Source organism: Arvicola amphibius, chromosome 1 (assembly GCF_903992535.2).
Source record: "Arvicola amphibius chromosome 1, mArvAmp1.2, whole genome shotgun sequence".
NCBI classification, from domain to species: Eukaryota; Metazoa; Chordata; class Mammalia; order Rodentia; family Cricetidae; genus Arvicola; species Arvicola amphibius.
Genome location: NC_052047.1, coordinates 179,982,669 through 180,007,689, shown reverse-complemented (window position 1 = coordinate 180,007,689; position 25,021 = coordinate 179,982,669). Strand labels below are relative to the sequence as shown.

Sequence of the window (25,021 nt, the reverse complement as noted above, 5' to 3'; positions counted from 1 at the left end):
CAGCTCCAACTCCAGGGGATCTGCTACCTTCTTCTGGCTTCTCTGGGCACTTCAGCCATGTGGTGCACATGCAGGCCCACACTCATACACATAAAATAAAAATAATAGACTTTTAAACTCATAAATGAATCAAGCTGGAATGATGGCTCAGTAGTTAAGAGCACTTGTAGGTCTTGTAGAGGATGCAAGTTCAGTCCTCAGCACCCACATGATGGCTCACAACCAAACATAACTGCAGTTCCTAGGTGTCCAGTGCCCTCTTTTAACCTTTGTAGATACCAGACATATATGTGGTGCGCATGCATACATATGGGCAAAGCATTCATATATAAATATATATAAAACATCAGAATAAAGTTCATACTTTAAAATAATAAATGAAGCAGATAAGTGGGCAATGATGTGTAGATGAGAAATGGTGTCAGGTTCTGACAACAGCTTTGAAGGAAATGAATGCAAGATGCGGCTGTGACATTGGACATGGTGGTTTATGCCACTGTGAGGCTGAGACCGGAAGATCCCCTGAGCCAAAAGCTAAGAACAAAACTCTAGCTATGATAAGGGTGCATAGAGTTCCAGGTTCTGACTTTGGTCGGTTGCTCATTTCCCCGAGGCCACAGATAGCTAGGGCTGTCTTCCTTTAGCTGGTGGTTTTGATGGTTCTGTCAGCCAAAGCTCTCATGCCAGGTAACCTAGAAGAACATGACCTGGGCCATGGCTTTGAGTTTGCTGGCCACACCTCGGGCCTCTGTATCCTCTGCACATGTCCCTGGATGTGCCATCTTGTGTCTAGCTGCTTGGCTCCTTGTTATCCTACCCACCCCCATTTTTTTAAGATAGGATCTCACTGTGTAGCTCAGGCTGGCCTCAACTTAAACTCCTCTTGCCCCAACCTCCCAGGTACTGGAATCACAGCCCTTATTTATTCCTTTTATTCTTTTTGGGGGGGAAGGGTGGGGAGGAGTCTGAGACAGGGTTTCTCTGTATAGCTTTGGAGCCTGTCCTGGAACTAGCTCTTGTAGATAGGGCTGGCCTCAAGCTCAGAGATCCACCTGCCTCTGCCTCCTGAGTGCTAGGATTAAAGGTGTGCGCCACCACCGCTCGGCTCCTTATTTATTCTTTTTTTAAAAAACATTTTCTTCATTATTTATTATGTATACAGTATTCTGCCTGCATGTACACCTGCAGACCAGAAGAGGGCATCAGATCTCATTACAGATGGTCGTGAGCCACCATGTGGTTGCTGGGAATTGAACTCAGGACCTTCGGAAGTAGGAAGAGTAGTCAGTGATCTTAACCTCTGAGCCATCTCTCCAGCCCTCCTTATTTATTCTTTAGACAAATGTAGTCATTACAACTTTGAGAGCTTTGTTGCTTAGGTAGTGTTCCTGTACACCCAGGCCATGGTGGCCTACGGGTCCGCAGAAATCTATGTCTAAATGACCAAGCCCTGAGAAAGCCCAGGGCCTGAGGAGGAAAACAGAAAGCAGCTCTCTTCTCAGCTGGCGACAAAGGGGCTTTCTAGAAGAATGTTGAACAAACTAACTTTGTATGTTTTTTCTCCCTCCCCTTTTCTCTTTTAAAATGACCTTGTTTGTAGTATATATTCTTCCAACTTCCATGCAGTGAAGAGAGAACCAGATGGGACCCCCGGGGTTCTCGCTAGCTTGGAGAACGAGAGGCAGATTTATAAAAGTGTCTTGGAAGGTGGCGACATCCCTCTTCAGGGCCTGAGCGGGCTCAAGCGACCCTCCAGCTCAGCTTCCACTAAAGGTAACGGACAGGCTGAAGACCACAGGCGTCTGTCTCCTACATGCCTGTCACCTGAGTGTTGGCAGCGGGTGGACCTCCAGCAGCAGGGGACAGCTCTGCCTATTCAGGTCCATTTCCAGGCCTTGGTGCCTTCTTATGCCCCCTCACCTATTTTCTTGCCGGCCATTTTTCTTTCTGGTATTAACGGTCCCCACCACCAACCCCAACCTTGTTCTCTCTGAAACATCTCTCTCTTTTGTTGTTCTAATACCCTTTTCCTAGAGTTAGCCGAGCTTCAGCCTTCCTTAACTGGCGGGGTGGTCATTTCTTTCGTTGCATCTTTGCACCTGCTTTGCAGCACAAATTATTTTGCTTCTGGACATCAACTGGAGACTTTTTAAAGCCCTTATGACAAATGAGCATGTTACCTCTCCTTTTTTTTTTCTCTTCCCCCCCTTTTTCTTCTTCTTCTTTAAGGCAGCTTTCAGCTTTAACCTAATGGGTGTGTTTATTTTATTCTGCATGCTTACCAGTGGATCGTAAAGGCGGGAATGCTCACATGATTTCTTCATCATCAGTCCATAGCCGAACGTTTCACACTAGCAATGCCTTAGGCCCTGGGTGTAAGCCCAAGAAACCCCTGTCGGCTGCGAAAGCCTGCATTTCGGAGATCCTTCCTTCTAAATTCAAACCCAGGCTCTCTGCTCCCAGCGCTCTCTTGCAGGAACAGAAGAGTGTCCTGTTGCCGTCAGAGAAGGCTCAGAGCTGTGAGAACCTTTGCGTTTCTTTGAATGATCCCAAAAGAGGCCTCCCACTCCGGGTTGGGGGGAGCATCGAGAACCTGCTGATGCGCTCGCGGCGGGATTATGACAGCAGGTCCAGTAGCACCATGAGCCTGCAGGAGTACGGCACCAGCGCCAGGAGGCCCTGCCCTCTTTCCAGAAAGGCCGGACTGCACTTCTCCATGTTCTACCGGGACATGCACCAGATCAACCGAGCTGGCCTCTCCTTAGGCTCCATCTCCTCCTCAAGTGTGCGGGATCTTGCCTCCCACTTTGAAAGGAGCAGCCTGGCATTAGCCAGGGGTGAGCTGGGTGCTAGCCAAGAAGGCTCAGAGCATATCCCCAAACACACTGTGTCTTCCCGTATCACGGCCTTTGAGCAGCTCATTCAGCGGTCCCGGTCCATGCCATCCCTGGACTTCTCTGGCAGGCTGAGCAAGTCCCCCACACCCGTGCTGTCTAGAAGCGGCCTGACTTCAGCTCGTTCAGCCGAGTCCCTCCTCGAGTCTACCAAGCTCCGTCCCAGAGAGATGGATGGGATGAACTCTGGAGGAGTCTATGCATCCCCCACGTGTAGCAATATGGTGGACCATGCCTTGAGCTTCAGGAGCCTTGAGCCTTCTGAGCCCCTTTCTGTCTGTTCAGATGAGCTAGACCACTGTTCCAATGTTTCTAATGACAGCAGGGAGGGCAGCGGGGGCAGTGTCCATGGAGACTTCCCCAAGCATCGCCTCAACAAGTGCAAGGGCACCTGCCCAGCCTCGTACACCCGCTTCACCACGATCCGGAAGCACGAGCAGCAGCAGTCCTCCAGGCAGCCAGACTGGCGCTCCGATTCCAGGGGCGACAGGAACAGTCTCCTCAGAAACATCTACCTGATGAGCCCCCTTCCTTTTCGGTTGAAAAAGCCCCTCCAACACCACCCCAGACAGCCTCCCCCCAATGACTCCTCAGGACCCCCTGCCAGCCAGAAGGCAGATATCCCCAGTCAGGGCCCTCAGGACCAGCCCCACTCTGAGGGGAAACCCATGGTCCCCACCCGCCTGTCTTCCCGACACACCATGGCAAGGCTTAGCCACAACTCAGAGCCCTCTCTGGACAGATCCGCAGGCCTGGAGGATTGCACAGGGGCTGTTAATAACGGGAACCCTGTGCTCTACTCAGACCATGGCTTGGACAGAAACAACAATCCACAAAGGGAACTGGCAGCGGCCCATGGAGGTGGCATTTTGTGTGTTTGGCCAGTCTCACCTCCCCTGTCTCCACTTGGCTTGCTCTGTCCCTCCCTCCCTCTGTGTGCCCTTGGTGCTCATCTTTTTGTCTTTTGCTTCTGTTTGTTTTGCTTGGCAATTAACCATGGCTTGTAGTGGCTGCACTTCTTTAAAAACAAATCCCCCACTTCATTTAGACTAACCACCAAACTGTTTCGAAAGAAAAATTGGCCGTTTAGCTTGTATCCAAGAACTGGGTTCATTTGAACTCTCAAACCCCTGTTCGCATTGATCCCCAGTCTCCCTGTGGTTTTTTGAGAGGCAGCCTCTCTCCGTGGCCCCATGTGTGTGAGTGTATGGTCTGTCCCTGTTAGAGCCTGCACGCCTCTTTGTGGGGACGCTTAAGAGAATGTCCCTTTCTTTGCTCACCTTTGGCCTTCTGGTGAGTTGTCTTTTGTATTAAACTGGTTTGTAAGTAAATCAAAAAAAGCCGGTGGGGTTGGGGCTTAGGGTTTTTTCTTCAGAATTTGTCATTAAGTGTTATTCAGCAATGTTTATAAACTTGACCTTAATAATAGGAAAAAACCTGGCTTCCCACTAAACCTTGGCCCGTTTTAACTCTGTTCTGTTGTTTTGAAGATTCAGAGTCACCAAGACATTTTATACCAGCTGATTACTTGGAGTCCGCAGAAGAATTTATCCGGAGACGGCATGATGATAAAGAGGTAATTCTCCTGTCTTAACCTTTTTGCTCTTGTTCGGGGGGGGGGGGGGGGGGGGGCAGAAAAGTGAAGGAACTGAACTTTGTAGACATCTGTCAGAAGGGTTATGGTGCATTGACCAGAAGCAGTGGCGGCTTTAAGATACGGGTTCCACTCACTCTTCTGTAGTCTGCTCTCCCGGAAAGCAGGACCAACTGTCCCCTATGGCCACTGGGTTCTAGTTGCCACCTTCCTCCGGTCTGTTGCAGGTAGATGACATGGCCTGCATTGTACTTAATGCCTTGGAAGCTAAGAAACTGGAGTTCAGGTTTCTCATCCTTCCTCCAAACAATACACCTCGTGTTGTTATTTAAGGAAATCCACCCTTCTGTTTCTCGGGTACTCAGAATCAGCACAGAGCATACTCCAAATGGGAGAGGATTGCCATCGGAAAAATAGAATGGCATTACTGGCCACACTACACTTTATAAGCGATTTGAAGACGTTGCTTGTAATTCTGCTGGCTTTACCGCAGAAAGGAGATGTCACATTAGTGCTGGCAAACTCCACATGAGAACTTCAGAGTCCGGACGTTTCCCTGGGTCCACTGAAATGTCTCCATGTGGGATGATTTTCAGGGCCTGGAATAGAGCTGTCCTGGGAAGGTATGAAAAGGCCATCCGGTATATCGCCTGAGAGGGCAGCATCTTCACTTCCGCTGTGATAAAGCCTTACAATACACATGTTCCGGCTGCGCATCCCAAGGAAAAGGGAGTCGCATAGATTAGATAAGTCCAGTGTCCACTTTCCTGCCTTTTGCTAAGAGATGCACGGATACTCTGAACTGCTAGCAGTGCAGGAGGATGTTCAAATATCACAACTGTTCCCATCCCCCTCTTCTCTGTCGGTCTGGTTTGAGTGGTCCCAGAGTTTAGGTGGAGTTTCCTTAAGGGTTTAAGGCAAGACTGACTTTGAGGACTCTGATGATAACCATTACTGTTGGGTGGTGTAAAACCAACATGTCTCTCCTGTAGACACTGTGCTTATCTCTCAGAAGCCAGGGGAAGTGTTTGGTGCCCAGAATTGTTTAAATTACCACATCTAAGACTCATAAATAATGAGTGTCTGTCAGGACTTAGAGCAGGTTCCTTTCCAGGCTTTTCTGTACTTGTTCTGTCAGAGAGACAAAGTTTTCATGCCATGAGAGGAAAGGTAAAAATCCATTTTAGTAATAAAACGTTAGTATTCAATGTGGAAGTTTCGGTGGGTGAGTCTTACTAAGAGACATAGTTTCCTAACTTGCTTTAATCCCTTAAAAGCTACACACTCAACGTGAGAGGCTTGCATCCTTGGGGGATGCTGATGGACAGATCTTGAAATAGTTTGTCTTTCGTTATAGGCATGGGCTCATGTAGTTAAACCACAGACCTGGTGGATTTCCTGAGTCAGGTTTAAGTACCCGGTTTAAACCTTTTCCATTTGATATCTGCCCCACAGATAATGACCCACCAGCCAGACCACCAGGGCTCTCGAACATGGCCTTAAGCATGTCTCCTCCACTGCTACAGAAACAGTCCCGGAGAGTGTTAGTCTGCACCCTTTTATGCAAATCTGTTACTGCTGATACCGATGATAACGGCGTTTCTGAAAAGGAGAACCTACCCATTCTTGAAGGTCCTTCAAGTGGTGGCCAAGCCTACCCTCTTCTTTTATTCAACAAGGGTGTGGCTTGAACAGGGACACCCCTCGAAAGTACTTAGCCAGGGACTAAAGCTCCGCTTTCCTATAACAGCACTTTTTCTATGACACCATGCTTTGCAAAACACTCTGTCATCTTGTTTACTCTTTATGATAGTTTTTGGAGTACTGGATGACCCATAGCCATTTGCTGAGTTTTTGTAGATCCCAGAGGAACACTGGGCCATTATCTTTTGGAGCTAAATGTCACATGACTCATTTCATTGTCTGCTGGAAGAAGACCTATGTCTAACAGAGCATGTTAAGAAGTACTGGTTCTAATAAATGCTTTCCCACAAGGAGTATTAATCCAGGAATGAAAATTGCAGTGGTATAAGAAAAGGCATTAACATTCTTTTCTATTGGGCCATTGGAATAGGCCATGAATGGTATTTGGTAAAAAGCAACATGGATTATTTGAAAAAGTCTTGAAGAAAAATAGATGGTTGGGCTGGAGAGATGGCTCAGAGGTTAAGAGCATTGCCTGCTCTTCCAAAGGTCCTGAGTTCAATTCCCAGCAACCACATGGTGGCTCACAACCATCTGTAATGGGATCTGGTGCCCTCTTCTGGCCAGCAGGCATACACGCAGACAGAATATTGTATTCATAATAAATAAATAAATATTTAAAAAAAAAGAAGAAAAATAGATGGTTATTTTCTTTTAAAAATACTTTCATTATTTACTATTTGAGAATTTCATGCAAATATACAAATGTTTGAATCAAATCCCTTCCCCACTCCCTCTACTCTAATTCATCCCATACCCCTCCCCCAACTCTCCTTCCCAACCTTTCATTTCCTTAGTGGGGGTATCTGTTTCTTCTAACCCCAGATGCCGTTGTTTTCTCTACTGTGTCTACAGCATTCCTGAAACTCAGCTTCATTTCACCTAGTGTAGAAACAAGCCAGTGTGACAGTAACAAGACTCCCTGTCAGCCACATGGAGAGCCTTTTCTGAGACCTTTTGAAACTTACGCCCAGGGGAAGAGGTGACTGTCCTAGGAGAAGAGGTGCCACATTCTGTGAAAGGGGCAGCTCAGCTATCTATGTGCAGACGATGATAGTGTAACTGATAAAAGAAGCAAAAAATAACCTAATTACTGGATAGTCCAGACCCATAGCCTCAGAGGCCTGGTGTAGTTAGGGGAAAATAACACACCATGATCTGTCTTAGAAACACTGTATGACTGTATAATTGCCTAAGGCAGATAGAGATGCCAGCTACCTACCCAACATGATAATAGTGCCTAGGCTATATATGTACCCTTGGGTCACCTGGCCTTCGTTGCCAGAAGGCGCAGGCTTTGGACTGAGCCCAAGGATAGTCAGACAGACACTATAGAATATAGAATCACTTGTCCCCATATCCCAATGTTCTCGGTTTCTTCTGGGCAGTACTCTCTCCTTCCTACAAAACACACAGTAGATAATTACCAAGGGAACATAAAAGTTATCCTCATGAATCCTTTTGACACTGACCCTTAATGTCTTCTCCTTATTCACCCATACCTCCTTCCTTAGTTGCTTATATGGCCATTTTCCATTAAGCTGGACTAGATAATTTACTGCCCATTTTATACAATTTCATGGCAGAAACTTTTAGCGGACCAGAGACGACTTAAGCGCGAGCAAGAAGAGGCCGATATCGCAGCTCGACGCCACACGGGTGTCATCCCAACGCACCATCAGTTTATCACTAATGAGCGCTTTGGGGATCTCCTCAATATAGATGATACCGCCAAAAGGAAATCTGGGTTAGAGGTCTGTTTTGGTCGCCGACAACTGCTGCTTGACCCAAAGCAATATTTGCCTTCCTTTGGCATTGCTCTCCCTAGGCCAATTTAGTTCTCCAAACAGCGTCTGTCATCCTGGCTTCCCTAGCCTCGCTTTGGCTCTTTAGTGGCTGGTGAATAGACGTGAATGAGCCCCCACTGTGTCCTGTGCTCTATATGTTAAGCATGCCTGGCTGTGGGACTGGGATCTGCTGGTGCACACTCCTGCTGCATGCTTAGAGCATTGGCTGCCTCATGAGTTCAGTTCTCTCCATCTTGCATTTGACCGTGGTACCGTGTTGCATTGTGTTCTGCTTAGAAGCTGTGTCCCTTTGGCCATGTGTCTCAGAAGCTCGGGTATGAGCAACCCAAGAGTCTTCTGTAAAGAGATGGTTAATGAAGCTTTCCTTATTAAATAAAGTTCCCTAGTGACCTTTTATAGCATTGGCAGAGGCCCCCAAACTTAGTGACATTGCTGTTGAAAACTCGGGGAGCAGTACTGATTGTTTGCTCAGTGGTGCTGAAGGATTGCACAGAAGTTTGGAACTCTGACTTCTGCAGCGAGGATAAACCGTGGAGGGGATTAGAGCCCTGTAAAGAGACACTTCATCTGCTCCCTTAAATTTCACATTTCTAAGCTTAGACTACAGGAGTTTAAAACTATACCAGGAATGAAGAGCAAGAGTGTAGTGATTTTATCCAGGTCTTGCTTCTCACAAGGTCATTGTGGTAGATCAAAGGCTGCCTCTTGTGTGGGAGTTTATGCCCTGCCATGTAACCTTATGTGGTCCCGCTGAGGCTCATGTCTTCTCCAAAAAGTGTATGGGTTGAGCTTAGTGGGTCCAGAGGAAGTGACACTAGACCTAGTTTTATTACCTTTTGGTATAACTGATGTTTCTGTCTTTCCAGTAATAGGCATCGTTAGCTTTTTTTTTTTTTTTTTAAGAAATGAAAGGGTCCTGGGAAGAAGTGATAAAGGAAAAGAGAGAATCTGACTTGAAGGAAATTTGGGGGACAAGGTAGATTCTAAAGTATGAACAAAAGAAGAAATGTAATAGCGGAAACAAAAGTTGGCGAGTCTCTGCCCACAGTGTGAGGGATCCTTCTCAGCACAGCCCTGCCCCGAAGGCTCTGCTGACGGTTTGGCCCCAAGAGCAGGCCTGTCTGTGTGTGAGGAAGGAGCCTGCAGAACTGCCGTAGGGATACATGGGCTTGCCAGGACTGCTCAGCTGGAATAGCTGTGACAGGCAGGCACACTCTTCTTGCTGGACCTGCATCCCCTCCAAAGTGGTATTTCCCAAATCGTGTGAACACCCCTAAATGCAGAAACCAAAATGCAGACTCCTGCTTCCCACCACTGATGTTTTGATCTGGGTGGGGTCTAAGAATTTGCAAGTTGTATGATGCTTTGATGTATTAAGGTCCATGTTTAAAAGAATCACTGTCCTTTAGTTGACGGACAGTTGATACAGTGACACCAGCAAGTATGTGCACTGTGCCTTATGCCCTGTAGATGGTGGAGTCAGCAGCTGCCAGTTCTGTATAGCACTCTCTCCGTGTAGAACAGAAAAAACACAATTCGTGTCTTATGCAGAAATCATCTTCATATATAATTATGTCAGGCAGGTGAGGTGGCACATACCTTAATCCCAGCACCTGGGATATGGAGTTAGGAAAATCAGAGTTCAAAGTCATCCAAACAGTGAATATGTGCCAGTGTGGTATACATTTTATAATGTTCACACAGCTAATAGCTGGATGTCATGGGTGAGCTATCTCTGCCCCGGCACCTTTTTCATTGTGACTTCTATGAAGTTTTTATTCTTACAGTTTGGTCTTTGGGTTTCTATTGTGAGCATGTTCTTTATCCTTACTCTCACATCCATTCTGCTCTTGTTTGCCTACAACTATTAAAGTATGCCATAAATATAGGCATTAGGATTATATGATATTTCCTTGATTATAAGGTGGTTGTTTGGTTGCCCCCTAATGCATATGTATACAGATAGAAGGGAACAGGAGCATGAAAATACAGGATGAAAAATTCCTATGGAGAACCAGTCTCAACACATGCCTGCCATCTCAGCTTGGGAGGAGGAGGGGGGAGGACCCAAAGCCCAAGGCCAAGGCAGTAAAAACAGCATAAGACGCAAAAACTCCTGTGGTGCAATATGAACCCTAGAAGATCTCTGTGAAAACCAACTCGAGAAGCCTGGAAATGTAGGACATATGACCGAAGGACAGCAACTAGAATAGCCCGATGAAGCTTTTAGGTGCCTTTTCTCACCTCCAGGGCTCCACTTCCCCCTTCCACTCTGCCCTTGTCTTCCAGTCTGGTAGAGGGCCTACCATTCCTTTCCTTCATGCTGTTCCCCTAGACAGAGGCCACAGCCGCTGACAAGGTCAGAGCTACGCCTGTAGAAATAGCTTATGCATGTGATTCTAGCAATTTCACACGTCCCTTTTTAAAGACTGTTTAAGGGCAGAGGAGAAAGATTTGCAAGCAGATAGATTCTTCCGAGGTGGGGCCGAAGAATTCGAGGCTGAGACGGTAGCGCGTGCGCAGGAGACTGACGCAGAGAAACATTTAAGTGTGAGGGGGTTATGACCCACAAGCCTCCACCCAGGTTAGAGATAGAGATTTGATCTGCTCCACAGTCCAGAGCCCAAGCCGACATCAAAGCAACGCGCCCCCCATCCCACCCCATGTGAGGAAGAATTTGAAGAATGTTATTTGCACTCCTGGTGACAGTAGATTAGAGTGAGGTGAAGGTAAAAATCAAAGGAAGCTCTGTGTCTGTGGGAACCAGAGGTCAGACCCAGAACAACAGGGTTTTCCACTGAGGCCATGCAGACGCAGGCGTGACTGCTGACAAACTTAATGGGAATGTGGAGCCGGCTAGGTCTGGCTTTCCAGGCTCGAGTGTCTAGGAGAAAGGGGTTGCCACAGCCAGGGTGGAGTTTCAGGGTGTAGAGATAGAGTCAGGGCCCCCCTAGCTGGCTTTTCGAATGATGTCACAGACCGTAGGGGCATGTGGAATAGCAGATGTCGTGATAAGTGGCCAGAGTTTGGTCTGCTTTCAATTCATAGCTTACACCAGGCAAATAGGAGCTGTCCCACGAGGAGTAAGACAGTAGGAGAGGATTGTCTGCAGACTGCTGGCTGACAGCATGCCTGAGGGGCTTTTCAAACCATCTCTTACCTAAGTGTGGCCTTCTTGAAGGGGAATTTTCATGCATGACGCAGCTGACTAAACATCCGTCCGTCATTCTGATGAGGTCAGGTGCTGCGATTTGGTCCAGGTTTCTAAAGCGAAATGAACGGGTTAGATCGGGTCTCTCTGCTTTGCTTCCTGGAACCGTGTGAGCAATGTCTCCTTTTTATTGTTCCACTTTCACGACTTTTAACGCCGCCTTGTTTCTTGTGTTTAGATGAGACCTGCCCGCGCCAAGTTTGACTTTAAAGCACAGACACTGAAGTAAGTCCTGCCATGTTTGTCTTCTTCGCTGCCACTTTGAAAATACTGTTGGCTTAGGGCAAAGAGTTGGGAGAAACAACTAAGACAGAAACGAAAATAACAAACCGTAGACTCGATGCAGGCACTGTTTCACTGCCTATATTAACTCATCCGGCTCTCGTGAAGAAGGCCTGTGTCATGTGGGGTGGATGCTATCATTCCCACTTCCAAACTTAGGGAGCCAATGTGAAGGAACTTAGCCCACTAGAGAGGTGATAGAGCCAGTGTTCAAACCCAGCAACTTGGTGTCTGAAGCTGCCTCTTGCCTGACTAGGTGCTCTGCTTGATTAGATTGCGGCATGATCTGACCCAGCCTTTAGTGGAAGCAGTCAGGACTAGTCTCTAGGAATAGAACTTGGCCCATTTTACTATTGCATTCCTGAAAGAGAATGCCTACAGGATGCTAGCTAGCATTTCTCTAAGTGTGTTCCTCGGGATGTTCATCCTGCAAGGTGTTCTAAAAAAAAAAAAAAAAACAAAACTAAAAAAACTAGTGTAGTAGAAATGAGTCAGAGAACCGCTATATTTAGGCCCCCGACCCCTGGGGGAAACGAGCTGTCGTTGGCATGTTTGTGGCTGTGGAACTCTCTCGGAGACAAAACTTCATCTGCTTATTTGGGCCAAGTGTTCTCTAAATTTAGGTGACCTGGAAACCTTTCTGTTTTCTATGGAACACAGTTTGGGAAATACTACCAAAAAACAGATTCCAGAAGGACTCGCGAGCCCTATAGCTAAGTATGGATTAAAACAGACCGTGAGTTTTCCTTGGCAGCTGAAGATAACGTGGCCAGCCACATCCCATTGTCTGGCTGACAGGAGACACCAGGGAGAAGAGTGCTTCCATCTCGTGAGTGAAGGAAAACTCTGCCTCAAGGCTCCTCAACCATGTTTTCCATTTCCTTCAACACAAAAGGAGTGGCCAGGCCAAGTCTCGAGAATGCAGACATGAATCTGATGTGGTCGGATTTGATTGTATTACTCCATTCCCTGAGTTTACTAAAAGAGACAGCCTTGTGGGCTTTAGGTTCCGGAAGTCCTGGCTCTGCCACTCACATCTCTGTAACCATGGCCAAGTTATACAAGTTTTCATCCTCAGCTTTTCTCATTGCTAAGATGAGACTAGACATTCCTCCCCTGCAAAGAGACTAGGCGGGGTAAAACCAGTAAGATGTTTTACACAATGTAGCAGTAGTCAATACTCAGTGTAGATTGTCTTCCATCCTCATTTTTCAGCCAGAGGGAATGATGAAGATATATGAATTAATCTGCAGATTAATCAAAGAGATAGTATTTTTCTTTAAATTGAGACTTTGGGTGATGTATTTTCATAGATTTCATTTTAAAAGTTTGGTGTCCCCCCCAATTGGACAGAAGATGTAAGAAGACTTGAGGTCCACAAAATTGTCACCATATTGCTAATGCCAGAGAGCAGTTCCTTCCTCCTGGCTCATGTTCTCACCATGATATGCTGTTTTTATAATAAAATCAATAGAACTTAGTAAAAAGAGTAAATTCCAGATTCACAGACAGGATTATTTTCAGTGTGTTCCTTTAAAAAAAAAACAAACTCTGCTCTGGGGCCATTTGATTCAACAAAGTCCACCAGGCTTTGTCTCCCTATACTCAGGGCCACGCATATGACAGCATTCCAGAAAACATCTTTATGTCCCATCTGTAGTGCTTTATGTATAGCCCAGGCTAGATAGTTATGAATGTATTCCCGTCCATAAGCAGAAGACATTGTGAGGCTGTTGTATGATGGGGGAGGGGCTTGCTGTGTGGTTCAGGACCTGGAAGTTTGCAGGTGACGAAGGGTTGTGCACGTCTGAAAGCATCTTGTGCTGCTAATCCCCAGTCCTCTTCACCAGCATGTGGGTCCGTGGGAGCTGAGCGTGTGGCCTGAGGGAAGGCACTGGTGAACCACTTTCCTAGGGACTAGTGCCACTGAAGGGCTGCATCAGACCAAGCTGCCGCCTAATTAAGCAAACAGAGCCCTTCTGTGAGAAGAGGTCAGGTGCAGCAGTGCTGGTACCAAGGTGCCGGGTTTGAAGCCTGAATCTGTCACCTTGCAGGTAGGATAGGAAGGACATGAGCCACAGGAGCCCTGTTGTCTCTGTTGGTCACAAGTACAGACTTACCTGTGTTCATCTGTCTCAGGGTGGTGGTTCTCTGTTTAACAGTGGGGCCATTTCAGGTCTCACCTCTGCCACACTGCAGGACACTTAGACAGGGAGAAGGCTTTGACTAAGTGCATCCAGAGCCATTCCTTTTCATGAAGATGAAATCCTTTTCATGGATTTATTCAGGCTTAGAACCAGTCTTCCAACAGAAGAGCCACAAAAGCCTCCTCAGATGCTTTTCTCCAGCTCACAGCCAACATTTTATACGTTTTCCAAATGTTTAGGTAGCATCCCTCATGTGGGGCTCCCTGGCATACTGCAAAACTGGCACATCCCCTCAAATTACAGTGAGAGACCTTCTCGTGATGTTGGCATGGTGCAAAAATGAAAATTATTTAGACATTGTTCTTTTTAATTCAAGAAAATTTCAAGTTATAATTTTGTTGTTTTCATTTTGTTTATAATGATAGTATATATAATGATATAATATAATGATATAATTTCATTTTACTTTTTTTCCTCCGGAAAAAAATCTAAGTGCTCATTAGATGTGAACGCTATAACAGCTGAGGCAAATGAGGAGATGTGTGGGAACTAGTTGGGAAAGATACAAACAGCTTTTGAAAAAAGCATCCATTTTTATTTCCCGTTTTCCATGTTGAGAAGGAAGGCGTGACCACAGGACATGCGCTGTGTTGGGTGTTGCGCCTGCAGTTTACAGTCGCAGTCTCCCTCCAGCTTTGGTTTAGGTGCTGTGGTCAGACAAAGGAGCTGTGTCACTGAGAGCTCGGGCCTCTTGTCTGAGTCCCAGAACTAGTAGATCTTTGAACTCAGCTCTGCCTAACTTGAGAGCTTTCTAGTGTAGGCTGGTGGAGGTGGATGGTGAAGTAGGGGCTGGAAGGCTGAAGGGGTGAGGGATGGGAGGCCAGAATGTCATAGCCTGAAGTGGTTCGGGTGTGTCTAACTGAGGCACACGTGGGGCAGTGAAAGTATCCAAAGGGAGACATTTCACTATTGAATAAATGTCAGTCAAGACTGCTGGGCTCCAGATGGTACATCTCAAAGACAGAGCTCTTCCCCAAAAAATATATTAAGAAAATCACAGCAAACTAATAAGGCCTCTGAGCACTTTCTAGTGCTAGTAAGTTTGTATGTTGACACCCATCCCACAAAAGATTAGAAAAATGCCCAGTATGATATAATGTCCTGACAGCTGGAGTTCTCACTTCCAAGTATGGAGCCTCCTACCTTCTGTCACTTTATCCCTTGCCTTAGTTAGAGTTTCAGTGCTGTAAGGAGACACCATGACCATGGCAGCTTTTATAAAGGAAAATATTTAATTGAGGCTGGCTTACAGTTCTAGAGGTTTAGTTCATTATCATCATGGCGAGAAGCATGGCAGTGTGCAGGCAGACATGGTGCTGGAGAAGGAGCTTAGAGTTCTACATCTTGATCCACAAGCAGCAGGAGACCGTGAACAACACTAGGCATAGCTTGAACATATGAGAACTCAAAGCCTGCCCCAACAGTGACATACTTCCTCCAATAAGGCCACACCTCCTGATAGTACCACCCCCTATGGCCCAAGCATTCAAACACATGAGTCTATGGGGAGCCATTTCTATTCAAATCACCACACCCCCTATGACTCTTTGCAAAGTCTTATTTTACACAGTAAAACTGAAGTGTCTTCACCAAGCTCACGCTTTGAAACACCTGCTAAAAGGCAATGGCCTTCTGTCAACAGGGAGTTGCCTCTGCAGAAGGGAGACATTGTTTACATCTACAAACAGATTGATCAGAACTGGTACGAAGGTGAACACCATGGCCGGGTGGGAATCTTCCCACGCACCTACATCGAGGTACTGTAGCCTGCAGCTCCATTCTCACAAAGAGCCCAGCCACGGCTAAGATGCCATTTTCTCACCGTGCCCTGTGTTTTCTTCCCTTCCGCTCCTCTCCTTGCCTCTTCTTTTTTGCTTTCTTTCTGTTCTCAGCTTCTTCCTCCAGCTGAGAAGGCTCAGCCCAGGAAGTTGGCGCCTGTGCAGGTTTTGGAATATGGAGAAGCAATTGCTAAGTTTAATTTTAATGGTGATACACAAGTAGAAATGTCCTTCCGAAAGGTAAGCTGTATGTTTCATCCTAGCTTTGGGGCCTTTGAATGGTGCTGTTATCTGGGGAATGTGGTATTGCTATAGAGTGCCAATCTGTAGCCTTAAGAACACGGTGAATTGATCAAAATTTTTAATAAGGGGAATCAGAAGCTCTTCTGAGATGAGATTTTATTTATTTTTATTTTACGTATATGGGTGTTTTGCCTGCATGTGTACCACATAGGTGAAGTCCCTGTGAAGGCTAGAAGAGGCTGTTGGTTTCTCTAGAACTGGAGTTACACAGGGTTGAGAGCCACCATGTGGGTTCTGAGAAAACCAGGCTCAGGTCCTCTGGAGGAGCAGTCAGTGCTCTAAACTACTGAGCCATCTCTCCGTCCCCCGTGGTTTTGTTTGTTTAGTTGGTTTTGTTTTTAAATAACAAGTCAGAGTTTAACCACACTGATCTCACCAATTCAAGCCAGTATTTATGGTATCTTAGACATCATATATTGGCTGTGTTCAACCAACATTTAGTGATGAGCATTTTGTTGGTGATTTAACTTGGGGAAAAGAAGGCCATTGGGACCAGGGGGAATTTTAAAGGCTCTGAAGCCAAAAGTCAAGTTATCAGATGTGCAATTTGTGTGGAGCTAAATACTTGATCTCAGCCTCCACTGCCTCGCGCAAAAACTGAGCGAAGGCCTCTCTGGGATGCTGTGAGGGACCTGAGTGAAGCAGTCCTGTGAGACTGCAAGTGTGACTCGGGTCACCTGGTCAGTGCTCAGCGCGCAGGCAGAAGCAGCGCTACCACTGTTGCTCTTGCTGCAGAGGAGCTCGGAGTGCTGAATGCGACCACGGTGACCTTGTGGGTGGTTGGAGCAGGGGCAAGTTTCTTCTTCCCACTGATTCAGACATTCTCTGTATGTCATAATTGTCCAGCTTGCCAGAGTTATAAGAATTACTAATTTTATTGAGGATCAGGAGAAGTTAGCTCATGCCTTGGAAAAAGAAAAAAAAAAACTAGAAATTTCCTAACTGCCCAATGACAGGGAATCTATGATTAAATTGTTATATATGTGAAAAGATACTACCCTGGAGTGGCCAATTTAATTGTATAACATTATATGTGTGTGTATGTATGTATGTATATATATGTATATGTATATATTATATATGTATAATTATATGAGGCTTTGTTGGGAGGCAGAGGCAAGAGGATAATAATGAGTTCAGGGGCATCCTGGCTACAAAACAAGATTGTGTGTGTGTGTGTCTGTGTGTTTTCCCCTTGATAAAGAAGGTTAACTCTATATCATTAAGTATCAAAAAGTATATAGGGCAAGGGTGCAGTAGTTCACCTGGTAAAGTACTTAACACACAAGTTTAAGACTTGAGTTCAATCCCCAGAATTCACAAAAGTGCCTAAGTTGTCCTCTGACCTCCACAAGGCACTATTGCACATGTCCCCTAACATACATACAATAATAATAATTCATAAAATTTGAAAAAATAGCATGTATGAAAATCAAAATATGATGTGTACTCAAGTTACATAGAAGAAAACCAGGCAAGTCTAATTCATTCACATAGAGGTAAATATGGGAAGCACCTATGTCAAAGCGTTAACAGTTGTAATCCCCAAGGATAGCAAAATAGGGGACAATTATTTTCTGCTTTTTGTTTACTCTCATTCTAACTTTTCTATAACAGCACATCAAACTACAGCATATAAAGGAAAATAAAGAGAACCTTTATGAGGGTCTGGTAACATGGGTAAAAGGCACTACTAGCTGCCCAGAATGAGGACTGGACTTCAGCAAGCTGTCCTCTAACCTCCACCTGCATGGTGTGCTTCCAGCACTCCCCAACCACATCTATAAAATTTATATATGTGTGTGTGTGTGTGTGTGTATGAGAGAGAGAGAGAGAGAGAGAGAGAGAGAGAGAGAGAGAGAGAGAGAGAGAGAGAACCTTCTGATCTGGATGTGATGGCTCAAACCTGCAATCTTAGCACTCAGAAGATTGCATTAAGAAGACTGTTGAGAGTTGAAGGCCAGGCTGAGCTACATAAGAGAGTGTGGGCCCTGTCTCAGACAAACAAAAAAGCCCAGCAAAGACTGTAGAGGTGGCTCAGAGATTCAGAGCACTTGCTGTTCTTACAGAGGATGCAGGTTCGATTCTCAGCACCCACATGATGTCTCACCACCATCCATAACTCCAGTTCCAGATGCTCTCTTCTGACTTCCACAGGCACCAAGCAAGCACATGGTGCACTTACGTACATGCAGATAAAATGTTCATACAAATAAAATTAGTTTAATAATGTAATGCTAAAGGACAACCCCAAACACAACCCTCCGAAGCCTTTGCCTTGCAGATGAAGACTGTGTGTGTAACTGCTTTGTTCTAAAGGAACCTAAGACACTAGAGTTGCCTTCCTGCTTGAGGGCATACTTCTGAGCTCTTTACTGAAATGCTTAACTCCCTGGTTAAGGGAGCACTACTGTGTTAGCATTCCCACCCAAGTACTTCATCCGTGGCCAATAGAGATGGCTCTATGGAGGACAGAGTGTGATGAAGGATACAGGGTAGTGTAGGATGCAGGCAGGGACCTCATACAGGCTGTGGTGTGGTGGTTCAAGGACTCTTGCCTGGCTGTATCTTACAGGGTGAGAGGATTACACTGCTCCGACAGGTGGATGAGAACTGGTACGAAGGGAGGATTCCTGGGACGTCCCGCCAAGGCATCTTCCCCATCACCTATGTGGATGTGCTTAAGAGGCCATTGGTGAAAAACCCGGTGGATTACATCGACCTGCCTTATTCTTCCTCCCCAAGCCGCAGTGCCACTGCGAGCCCTCAGGTATCTAAGCTTACATCCTCAGCTTGGAGTTCTCATCTTCAGCTGTGTCGATGGCACACAGCCCCCTTGGGGATGACTCTCTGATGGCTCTAAAAAGGAACCTCCTTGATCAGGGCAGTCTGGAAGTTATTTTCATACATGCTTATGGCATTTTCCTAGCACTCTAAGTATCTGAATGGAAGGGAAGAGCTTAAGATAATTACTGTGGGGGTGAGGCGAGGGTGGGGGAAGCAAAAAACAAGAGACATCATTTTGTGCATCCCTGTGAAGCTGGTGGTGTGGATGGCTGCCCCTGTATGGCCCAGCGTGTTTCTCTCTGCAATATTGTCCATCAGGATTGGCTTACAGATGAGAGGGGTTGGTAGGTCAATCCATGTTCTCATCCTAGACATGTAGACCAGATTCAGAGTGCCTTTGCAAGCATTCACTGGACCCAAGTTGAGAAAGAAACATACAGTGTGTCAGTCTCTGCAGGGTAAAAGGGGAGTGAGCAGTTTATAACCTTAATAGCATGGTTTTTTCTCCTGTGCATTAATTATGAGCATAGTTGTTGGAAATGTAATCCTAAATGATGCCCACTTTGCCATAACCAAGGAAAACAAGAACTCTGAGTTCAAGAGAAATACGGTAGGGTGGCATCCTGTGGAATGAAATCAGAGGATGGCTGAAAACTGTGGGACTCGGTGCTGCCACGGTGTCTCTTTTCTCTGGTCCTCTATCATTTCCTTCCCTCCCCATGCTGGTCACTGACACAACAGAGAGTCCTTGGCTTAAAGCACTAGAGGGACTTTCCTAAATGGTGGGAAATGTGTTCTGCCTTCTCCCATGAAAAACTGTGAGACTGGAACGGGCATTCTGCTCTGTAAGAGCATGGGGAATTTTCACTCGACTGTGGCCAAGAGTAATTATAATACAAAATGACCACACAATTCATGCTTCTATCTGTAGAACTCTGCAGAGCTGAAGAAGGGGCCTGGACAGAGGCTGTCCCTCTAAAAGCCTGCAGTTCTGGGTGAGGGCTGTGGCTGCAGAAATGGTTTAGTTGGCTGGGGTGGGGCACTTCTAGTGCTTTCCTCTGGAATGGGACTCTGCAAAGCAGGCCAGCACTACCCACAAATGTCCCATCTCCCTGGCACTTGCCTCTCCTCTCTCCACCCTGCTTGCACACACTCATGTGCACCCTCAGCCACTAGGAGGTTTCTCTCCCAGCCTTGCCAGATTTCTGTTTTCACACCGGGGTGTCCTGCTCATCCTCTCTGTTTCATTCTTCTTTATGCCGCTTGTGGTTCCTCCTTTCTCCTTGATGTTGACACTTTTACCTTTGCTTCTTTCTTTTGTTTTCTTCTCTCTTTTCTTTTCAAGTGTACTAGTCACAGCAAGCTCATCATGCCAGCCCCTTCATCATTACCCCACTCCCGCCGGGCCCTGTCCCCTGAGATGCACGCCATCACCTCTGAGTGGATCTCACTGACTGTTGGGGTCCCGGGCAGGCGTTCTCTGGCCATGACACCACCCTTGCCTCCTCTGCCTGAGGCTTCTGTGTATGACACGGACCACTTGGCCTTGTCAGCAAGGGCCCATCCCTCCTTGCCACTCAGCCTCCCCTATTCAAGTCTGTCAGATCACTCCACATTGCGCTCAGTGGTTTCCCCACTGGCCCTGCCTCCACCCCACAGAGCCTCCTCCCTGGCACCCAGTACCCAGGTTCCTCTTCACGTCAATGGAGATGGTGGTATTCACATCCACCAAGATGGCTTCTCTCAGCCACCACTTGGAAACTCTGATAGGGTCATCTCAGAGCTTAGTGATGCCATTAGCAGCCAGAGCAAGAGACAGCCCTGGCGAGAAGATGGACCTTATGAGAGGAAAGCAGAGAGCGAGGCAGGTGAGAGATGCCCTGGTGGACCCAAGATCTCTAAGAAGAGCTGCTTGAAACCTTCAGACGTGGTCAGGTGCCTGAGTTCTGAGCAGAGACTGTCAGAGTTCCACACTCCTGGTAACAGCCAGTCCTTCAAGCCTCTGGGTAGCCCTATCCCAGCATGGGAGGCTGGGCCACCAGAGCTTCACAGAGGTGTCGAGGCTGACAGGAAGGCTGCTCAGAGTGGTGTAAGCCAGGTAGGCCTGAAGCATGACCGGTTGGTGCCTTGGCCTCTTGCTTGGCATGGTGGAACATACCAGATATCTCACCCATGGTTCATTAACTGAGGCCAAGGGAATGCTTGAGAGATCTGTTTGCTTGCCTTAGAAATAAAGGGATGGCCAAGAGGGAATGGAGGAGCTGTGGACTAAGGTATTGGTTGGGGATCAGGAAAACGTATTCTAGCTTCTTGAGGTGATTTGAAAGTATTTCTCCATTGACACCTGCTACCCTGGTACAAAAGCCCCACGAGCAGGAACGCCTTCCTTGTGTCTCATTCATGTCCTAGAGATTATTGTTGGTTTGCTTTGACTAACACAGCTGAGAACACCAGGCTTCGGTGTGATGTGGTGTGCTTTTCTTGTGAGATGCACTGTTTCCATAACTCATGGTGCTCAGTTTTGTCAGGTCTGTGTCTCGTTTTGTGTTTGTGTGGGACCAAAGGGCCGTGTTTACAGTGAGCAGGGACATTTTGGTTCTTCAGAGATGGGAGGATGCAGGATGGAGCGGCTTCTGATATGCTGGGGGTCACTGAGGTTTTGAATGATGGTTCTTCTAAGTGAACTACAAAGATTTCAGCACATAAGCCAAGGGAGACTTAGGGTATTTTGAAGGGACATTAATTTGATAACTAGACAGATCATTATCCATTTTTGCCTATGTTCTTTAGTGCCCAGAGAGTCAAGGACTTTGAACAACATTTCCATAGTAACCAGATTTGAGTACCAGCTTCATCTAATTGCCATTATGGAAATTATTCACCCTCTTAGAGACTCAGTTTCTGACTTCTGAAATGAAGATAACCTCCCTAAATAATGCATACAGGTGTTAAGCACAAGAACTTGTAAAAAGAAGAGAGAACTACTGTCTTAGGTGACCTAAGACTGGGCATTATAGACCCTCAATAGACTTAAGTGCTGTCCTGAAGCTGTCTGCAAGCTGTTGAGCGTCTGTTGTATATAGTACCTACAGTCGACTGTGCTGCTCCCTCATACCTTCAGTCCTGTTTCCCCTTGTGGCGCTGTTTGCTTGAATTGTATGGTTTATTGGTAGGGTCCAGAGGTTGTTAAAATCCCTTTCCTGTGGAGTCCATACCCAGTGACAGTGGCAGACATAGTTTGTCACTAGACCAGTAATGGGAACACAGAGGCATAAGACATACTAGGTCAGACCTCCATGTGCTGGTGTGTCTGGTGTGGAGATCACCAAGGGTAATCAAGTGTGCACTGGCTTATATGGACTGGGCTTAGACTACAGAAAGTTAACAAACACTGCACCCCTACCCTGCCCCGTCATAGCTGCTCGTGTGTAAAGTAGGGATAGAAGGAGACAGTCCATCCCTTCCTGGAAGGGCTGTTATGATGATTAATAAAATAGTGGCCATCAATAGGTACTTGGCATATGGTCAGTCTCTGTTGGACAAGGGCTTCCTGCTGTGGCTGCTGTACATGGTCGTCCCATCTCTTAGTAAGCACAGGGCTCTGGGACAGGTGTTCCTGAGCTGTGTACTCTAAAGAAAAGTGTCTGTCTGATTCAGAGAAACAACTAGCTCACTGAAGAGGTTGCGAAGTCACTGGTAGGAAGAATGAAATGTCTGACAGAGGAGTGGGTCCCAGATCAACCTAAGGTGTGTGGAGCCCTCCTGGTTGCCAGGGCTGAGTCATCACTGCAACCCGATCCAGGACTCAGTGTGTACGGGAAGTGCGCACAGTCCTGAAGCACCAGTAAGGTTCAGGTTGCACACTTCCTGCTTCCTACCAAGGGCAGGAATGGAGTCGCCAGCAACACCAGAGATTGTGTTGGCCAGGCTTGTTGAGGGCTGGTTCTCCCTTCCTGGCGAGTCTCTGGACACCAGGTGTTCCTGCTCCCTCCCTTCCTCCTGCATTCCTGGCACAAGCCCTTTCCCTCTGGGTGTGTGGGAGCTATGGTCTGGTTGGCTCCTTTTGAGAACTGATGGACTCTGGAAGGGCAGTCGTGTACACACGTTCTTTTTAGCCTCTTACTTCACGTAAGGCAGATCTGGGGATGGGTCCTTCATAAGAGACTCCATCCTCTTGGGGCCTGTTTGACTCACAGGCATACTAAAGATGGAAAGGACTGGCTTCACCATCTGTTCTCTGGTGGCCCTGTCAGGACATGACCTCAGGCTGTGTCACTTGTTTGGGTAAATACATTCCAATATCAAGAAACTTGCCAGCCGTTCTTCCCCTTAATGAGCCCTGGGTTCCGTTTGTACTTTTATTGGGCTAAGGGACTTGACTGAGCTTCTGACCAGTAAACAGAGCGTTAAGTGAAAAGGCAGTCCAAGGTGTTGTAGTCATTTACTCTTTCTTTAACTGTCTAATATCCAGCAGTGTGCTGAGTGCCACGGGAGCCGAAAGCCTTGGTCATCACTGCAGACATCCTCTCAGGGAAGTCTCTCCTCCCAGGCTTGGAAGGCTCCCTAGTGAAATGACCGTTTAGACAACAAGGCAGCCTCATCTTCCAAAGTCTCCCCAGCTTTAGTACCTGGATGTGTTCCTGCTTGTCCTTCTCAGCTTCCTATAGACCCTACCTTTCCTAGGAAGCTTTCCTGGCTACCTCTGCAAAACTGGCTAAAGAGCACTGAGCCTTATCCCTGTGAGCATGCCGTTGCTCAAATGCCCTTGCAGGCCTGTGTCCCTGTGAGCATGCCGTTGCTCAAATGCCCTCATAGGGATTGTGCTCAGTTAATATTCGTTAAATGAAAGAACAGATTAAAAAATAGTTGAGCAGAACTAGAAGAGTTTATGCTGTTAACTGTGGAGTCAGCCCTGCTCGAGATGGGAAGACATAATGAGCGTAGGAGGAGCCAGGTGATGGTAAGCAGCATTGGTTGTGGGCTTTAAAGAATAGGGAGTTTTCCCATAGATACAGTGGAATGATGATTGATTGATGGCCAAAGGCCCAGAGGTGGGAAGTACAAAGTATATATAAAGAAGGGTAGGTTCCTAGGTTCAGCAAGCTTTAGGTGTACCTACAGGTAATAGATGAGTGGGATCTCTCCAAGGAGACTGGGGCCATAGCTTGACCTACGTCTGTCTGTGCCTCCAGCATTTGCCATGGCACAGAGCCATCTTCCTCGCTGTCCCCTGACCATTGCCAGTCAGTCCCTGCTCTGCTGCTTTCCTTACCCTGGGTCACCTGCCCCCACCGCAACTGTCCGATGTGTGAACCCTGTGGAAGGTGCTCTGACGTCTCGGTCGTTTATACTGTCAGAATGTTTTCTCTTTGGGCTGGCTACTTATGTTTTAAGTTTGTTGTCTCTGAACAACAGAAGGGATAAATCAGTGCCAGGGACTTCAGGGAAAGCAGGGAAGAGCATTGGTCTCCAGGCTCTGGTTCTGGCTCTGCCATCAGTCGGCTGAGTGTCTGTGGATGAGTCACATCTCCTTCCCAGTGATTTCCTTGTCCATAAACAAAAGATGCAGGCGTGGGAACTGAACTTCCTTTCAGCTGGTATTCTGTGATGGGATCCCAAGTGAATTTCAGTTGAAATGAGAAAGAACGTATAAAATGTTAAGTCTGGGCTTCATTATAGATCTGTAGAGCTTCACCACCGGGAAACACTTGGCTTTTATTGGTTTTTGAGTGACAACTTTGTCGACTGAACAAAAACACACCTAGATATACACACAAAACACCCAGCAGCTCAGCCTTAACTGGCATGTTCTTGAATTCTATTCAGCGTAATTTTGGCTAATACCACGTAGAACAACCAGTCTAGAAAGTCAAGGTAGAGGTCATGTGGGAAATCTCGGCCATCCCCACGCGAGAAGCAGTTTGGTGACTGGAATCTGGATTTGTGAATAAGAGTGCTTGATGTTTGTGAAAAACCTCATCGAATCTCTAAATCAATCCCCACATCCCTGTGATCCCAGAACTCAGGAAGTAGAGGCGGGAGGATTATAGAAAGTAGAGTACCAACTTAGCTGGAGACAGAAAGATGTGCAATGGTAACCACTGGGAACTGAGTCAGTCCCCAGAAGGCTAAGAACAAAGGCAGGGGCCTGGCTGGAGAATGGAAATCAGAAACGGACAGGAAACTCAAGATGTGACTTATAAGATCAAAGGGCAGTTAGAAATATTAAGATCATGCTTTCACACACACATACGCACACACACCACACAAAGATGGGAAATGTTTTACTTTGACTCACTCAGCCCGATAAGCTGAGTTCGATCCCCAGGACCATGGGGTGGAAAGAGAACTGGCTCTCGACAGTTGCCCTCTTTCACATATACACCATGTAATTTTAATTAAAAAAAATTAGAAAACATGGGATTTGTACTTGGCACATTAATCCCTCCCTCT

The 25,021-nt window shown here is 46.6% G+C and overlaps 1 protein-coding gene across 10 annotated transcripts in view; it reads left to right on the top strand.

Moving 5' to 3' along the window:
* The window catches only part of Sorbs1 (sorbin and SH3 domain containing 1), a 135,142-nt gene that overhangs the window by 91,566 nt on the left and 18,555 nt on the right, over positions 1-25,021 (top strand). For 5 of the 10 annotated variants that reach the window (XM_038334290.1, XM_038334276.1, XM_038334267.1 and 2 more), the window contains 7 exons: positions 1,601-1,773; positions 4,385-4,470; positions 7,779-7,946; positions 11,390-11,436; positions 15,343-15,457; positions 15,593-15,718; positions 18,357-18,551. In XM_038334290.1, the coding sequence (XP_038190218.1) occupies positions 1,601-1,773; positions 4,385-4,470; positions 7,779-7,946; positions 11,390-11,436; positions 15,343-15,457; positions 15,593-15,718; positions 18,357-18,551 (910 nt within the window). Of the gene's footprint in view, positions 1-1,600; positions 1,774-2,285; positions 3,756-4,384; positions 4,471-7,778; positions 7,947-11,389; positions 11,437-15,342; positions 15,458-15,592; positions 15,719-18,356; positions 18,552-19,913; positions 20,667-25,021 lie in introns of all 10 variants that reach the window. The other 5 variants (XM_038334285.1, XM_038334315.1, XM_038334309.1 and 2 more) reach the window with 2 other exon arrangements.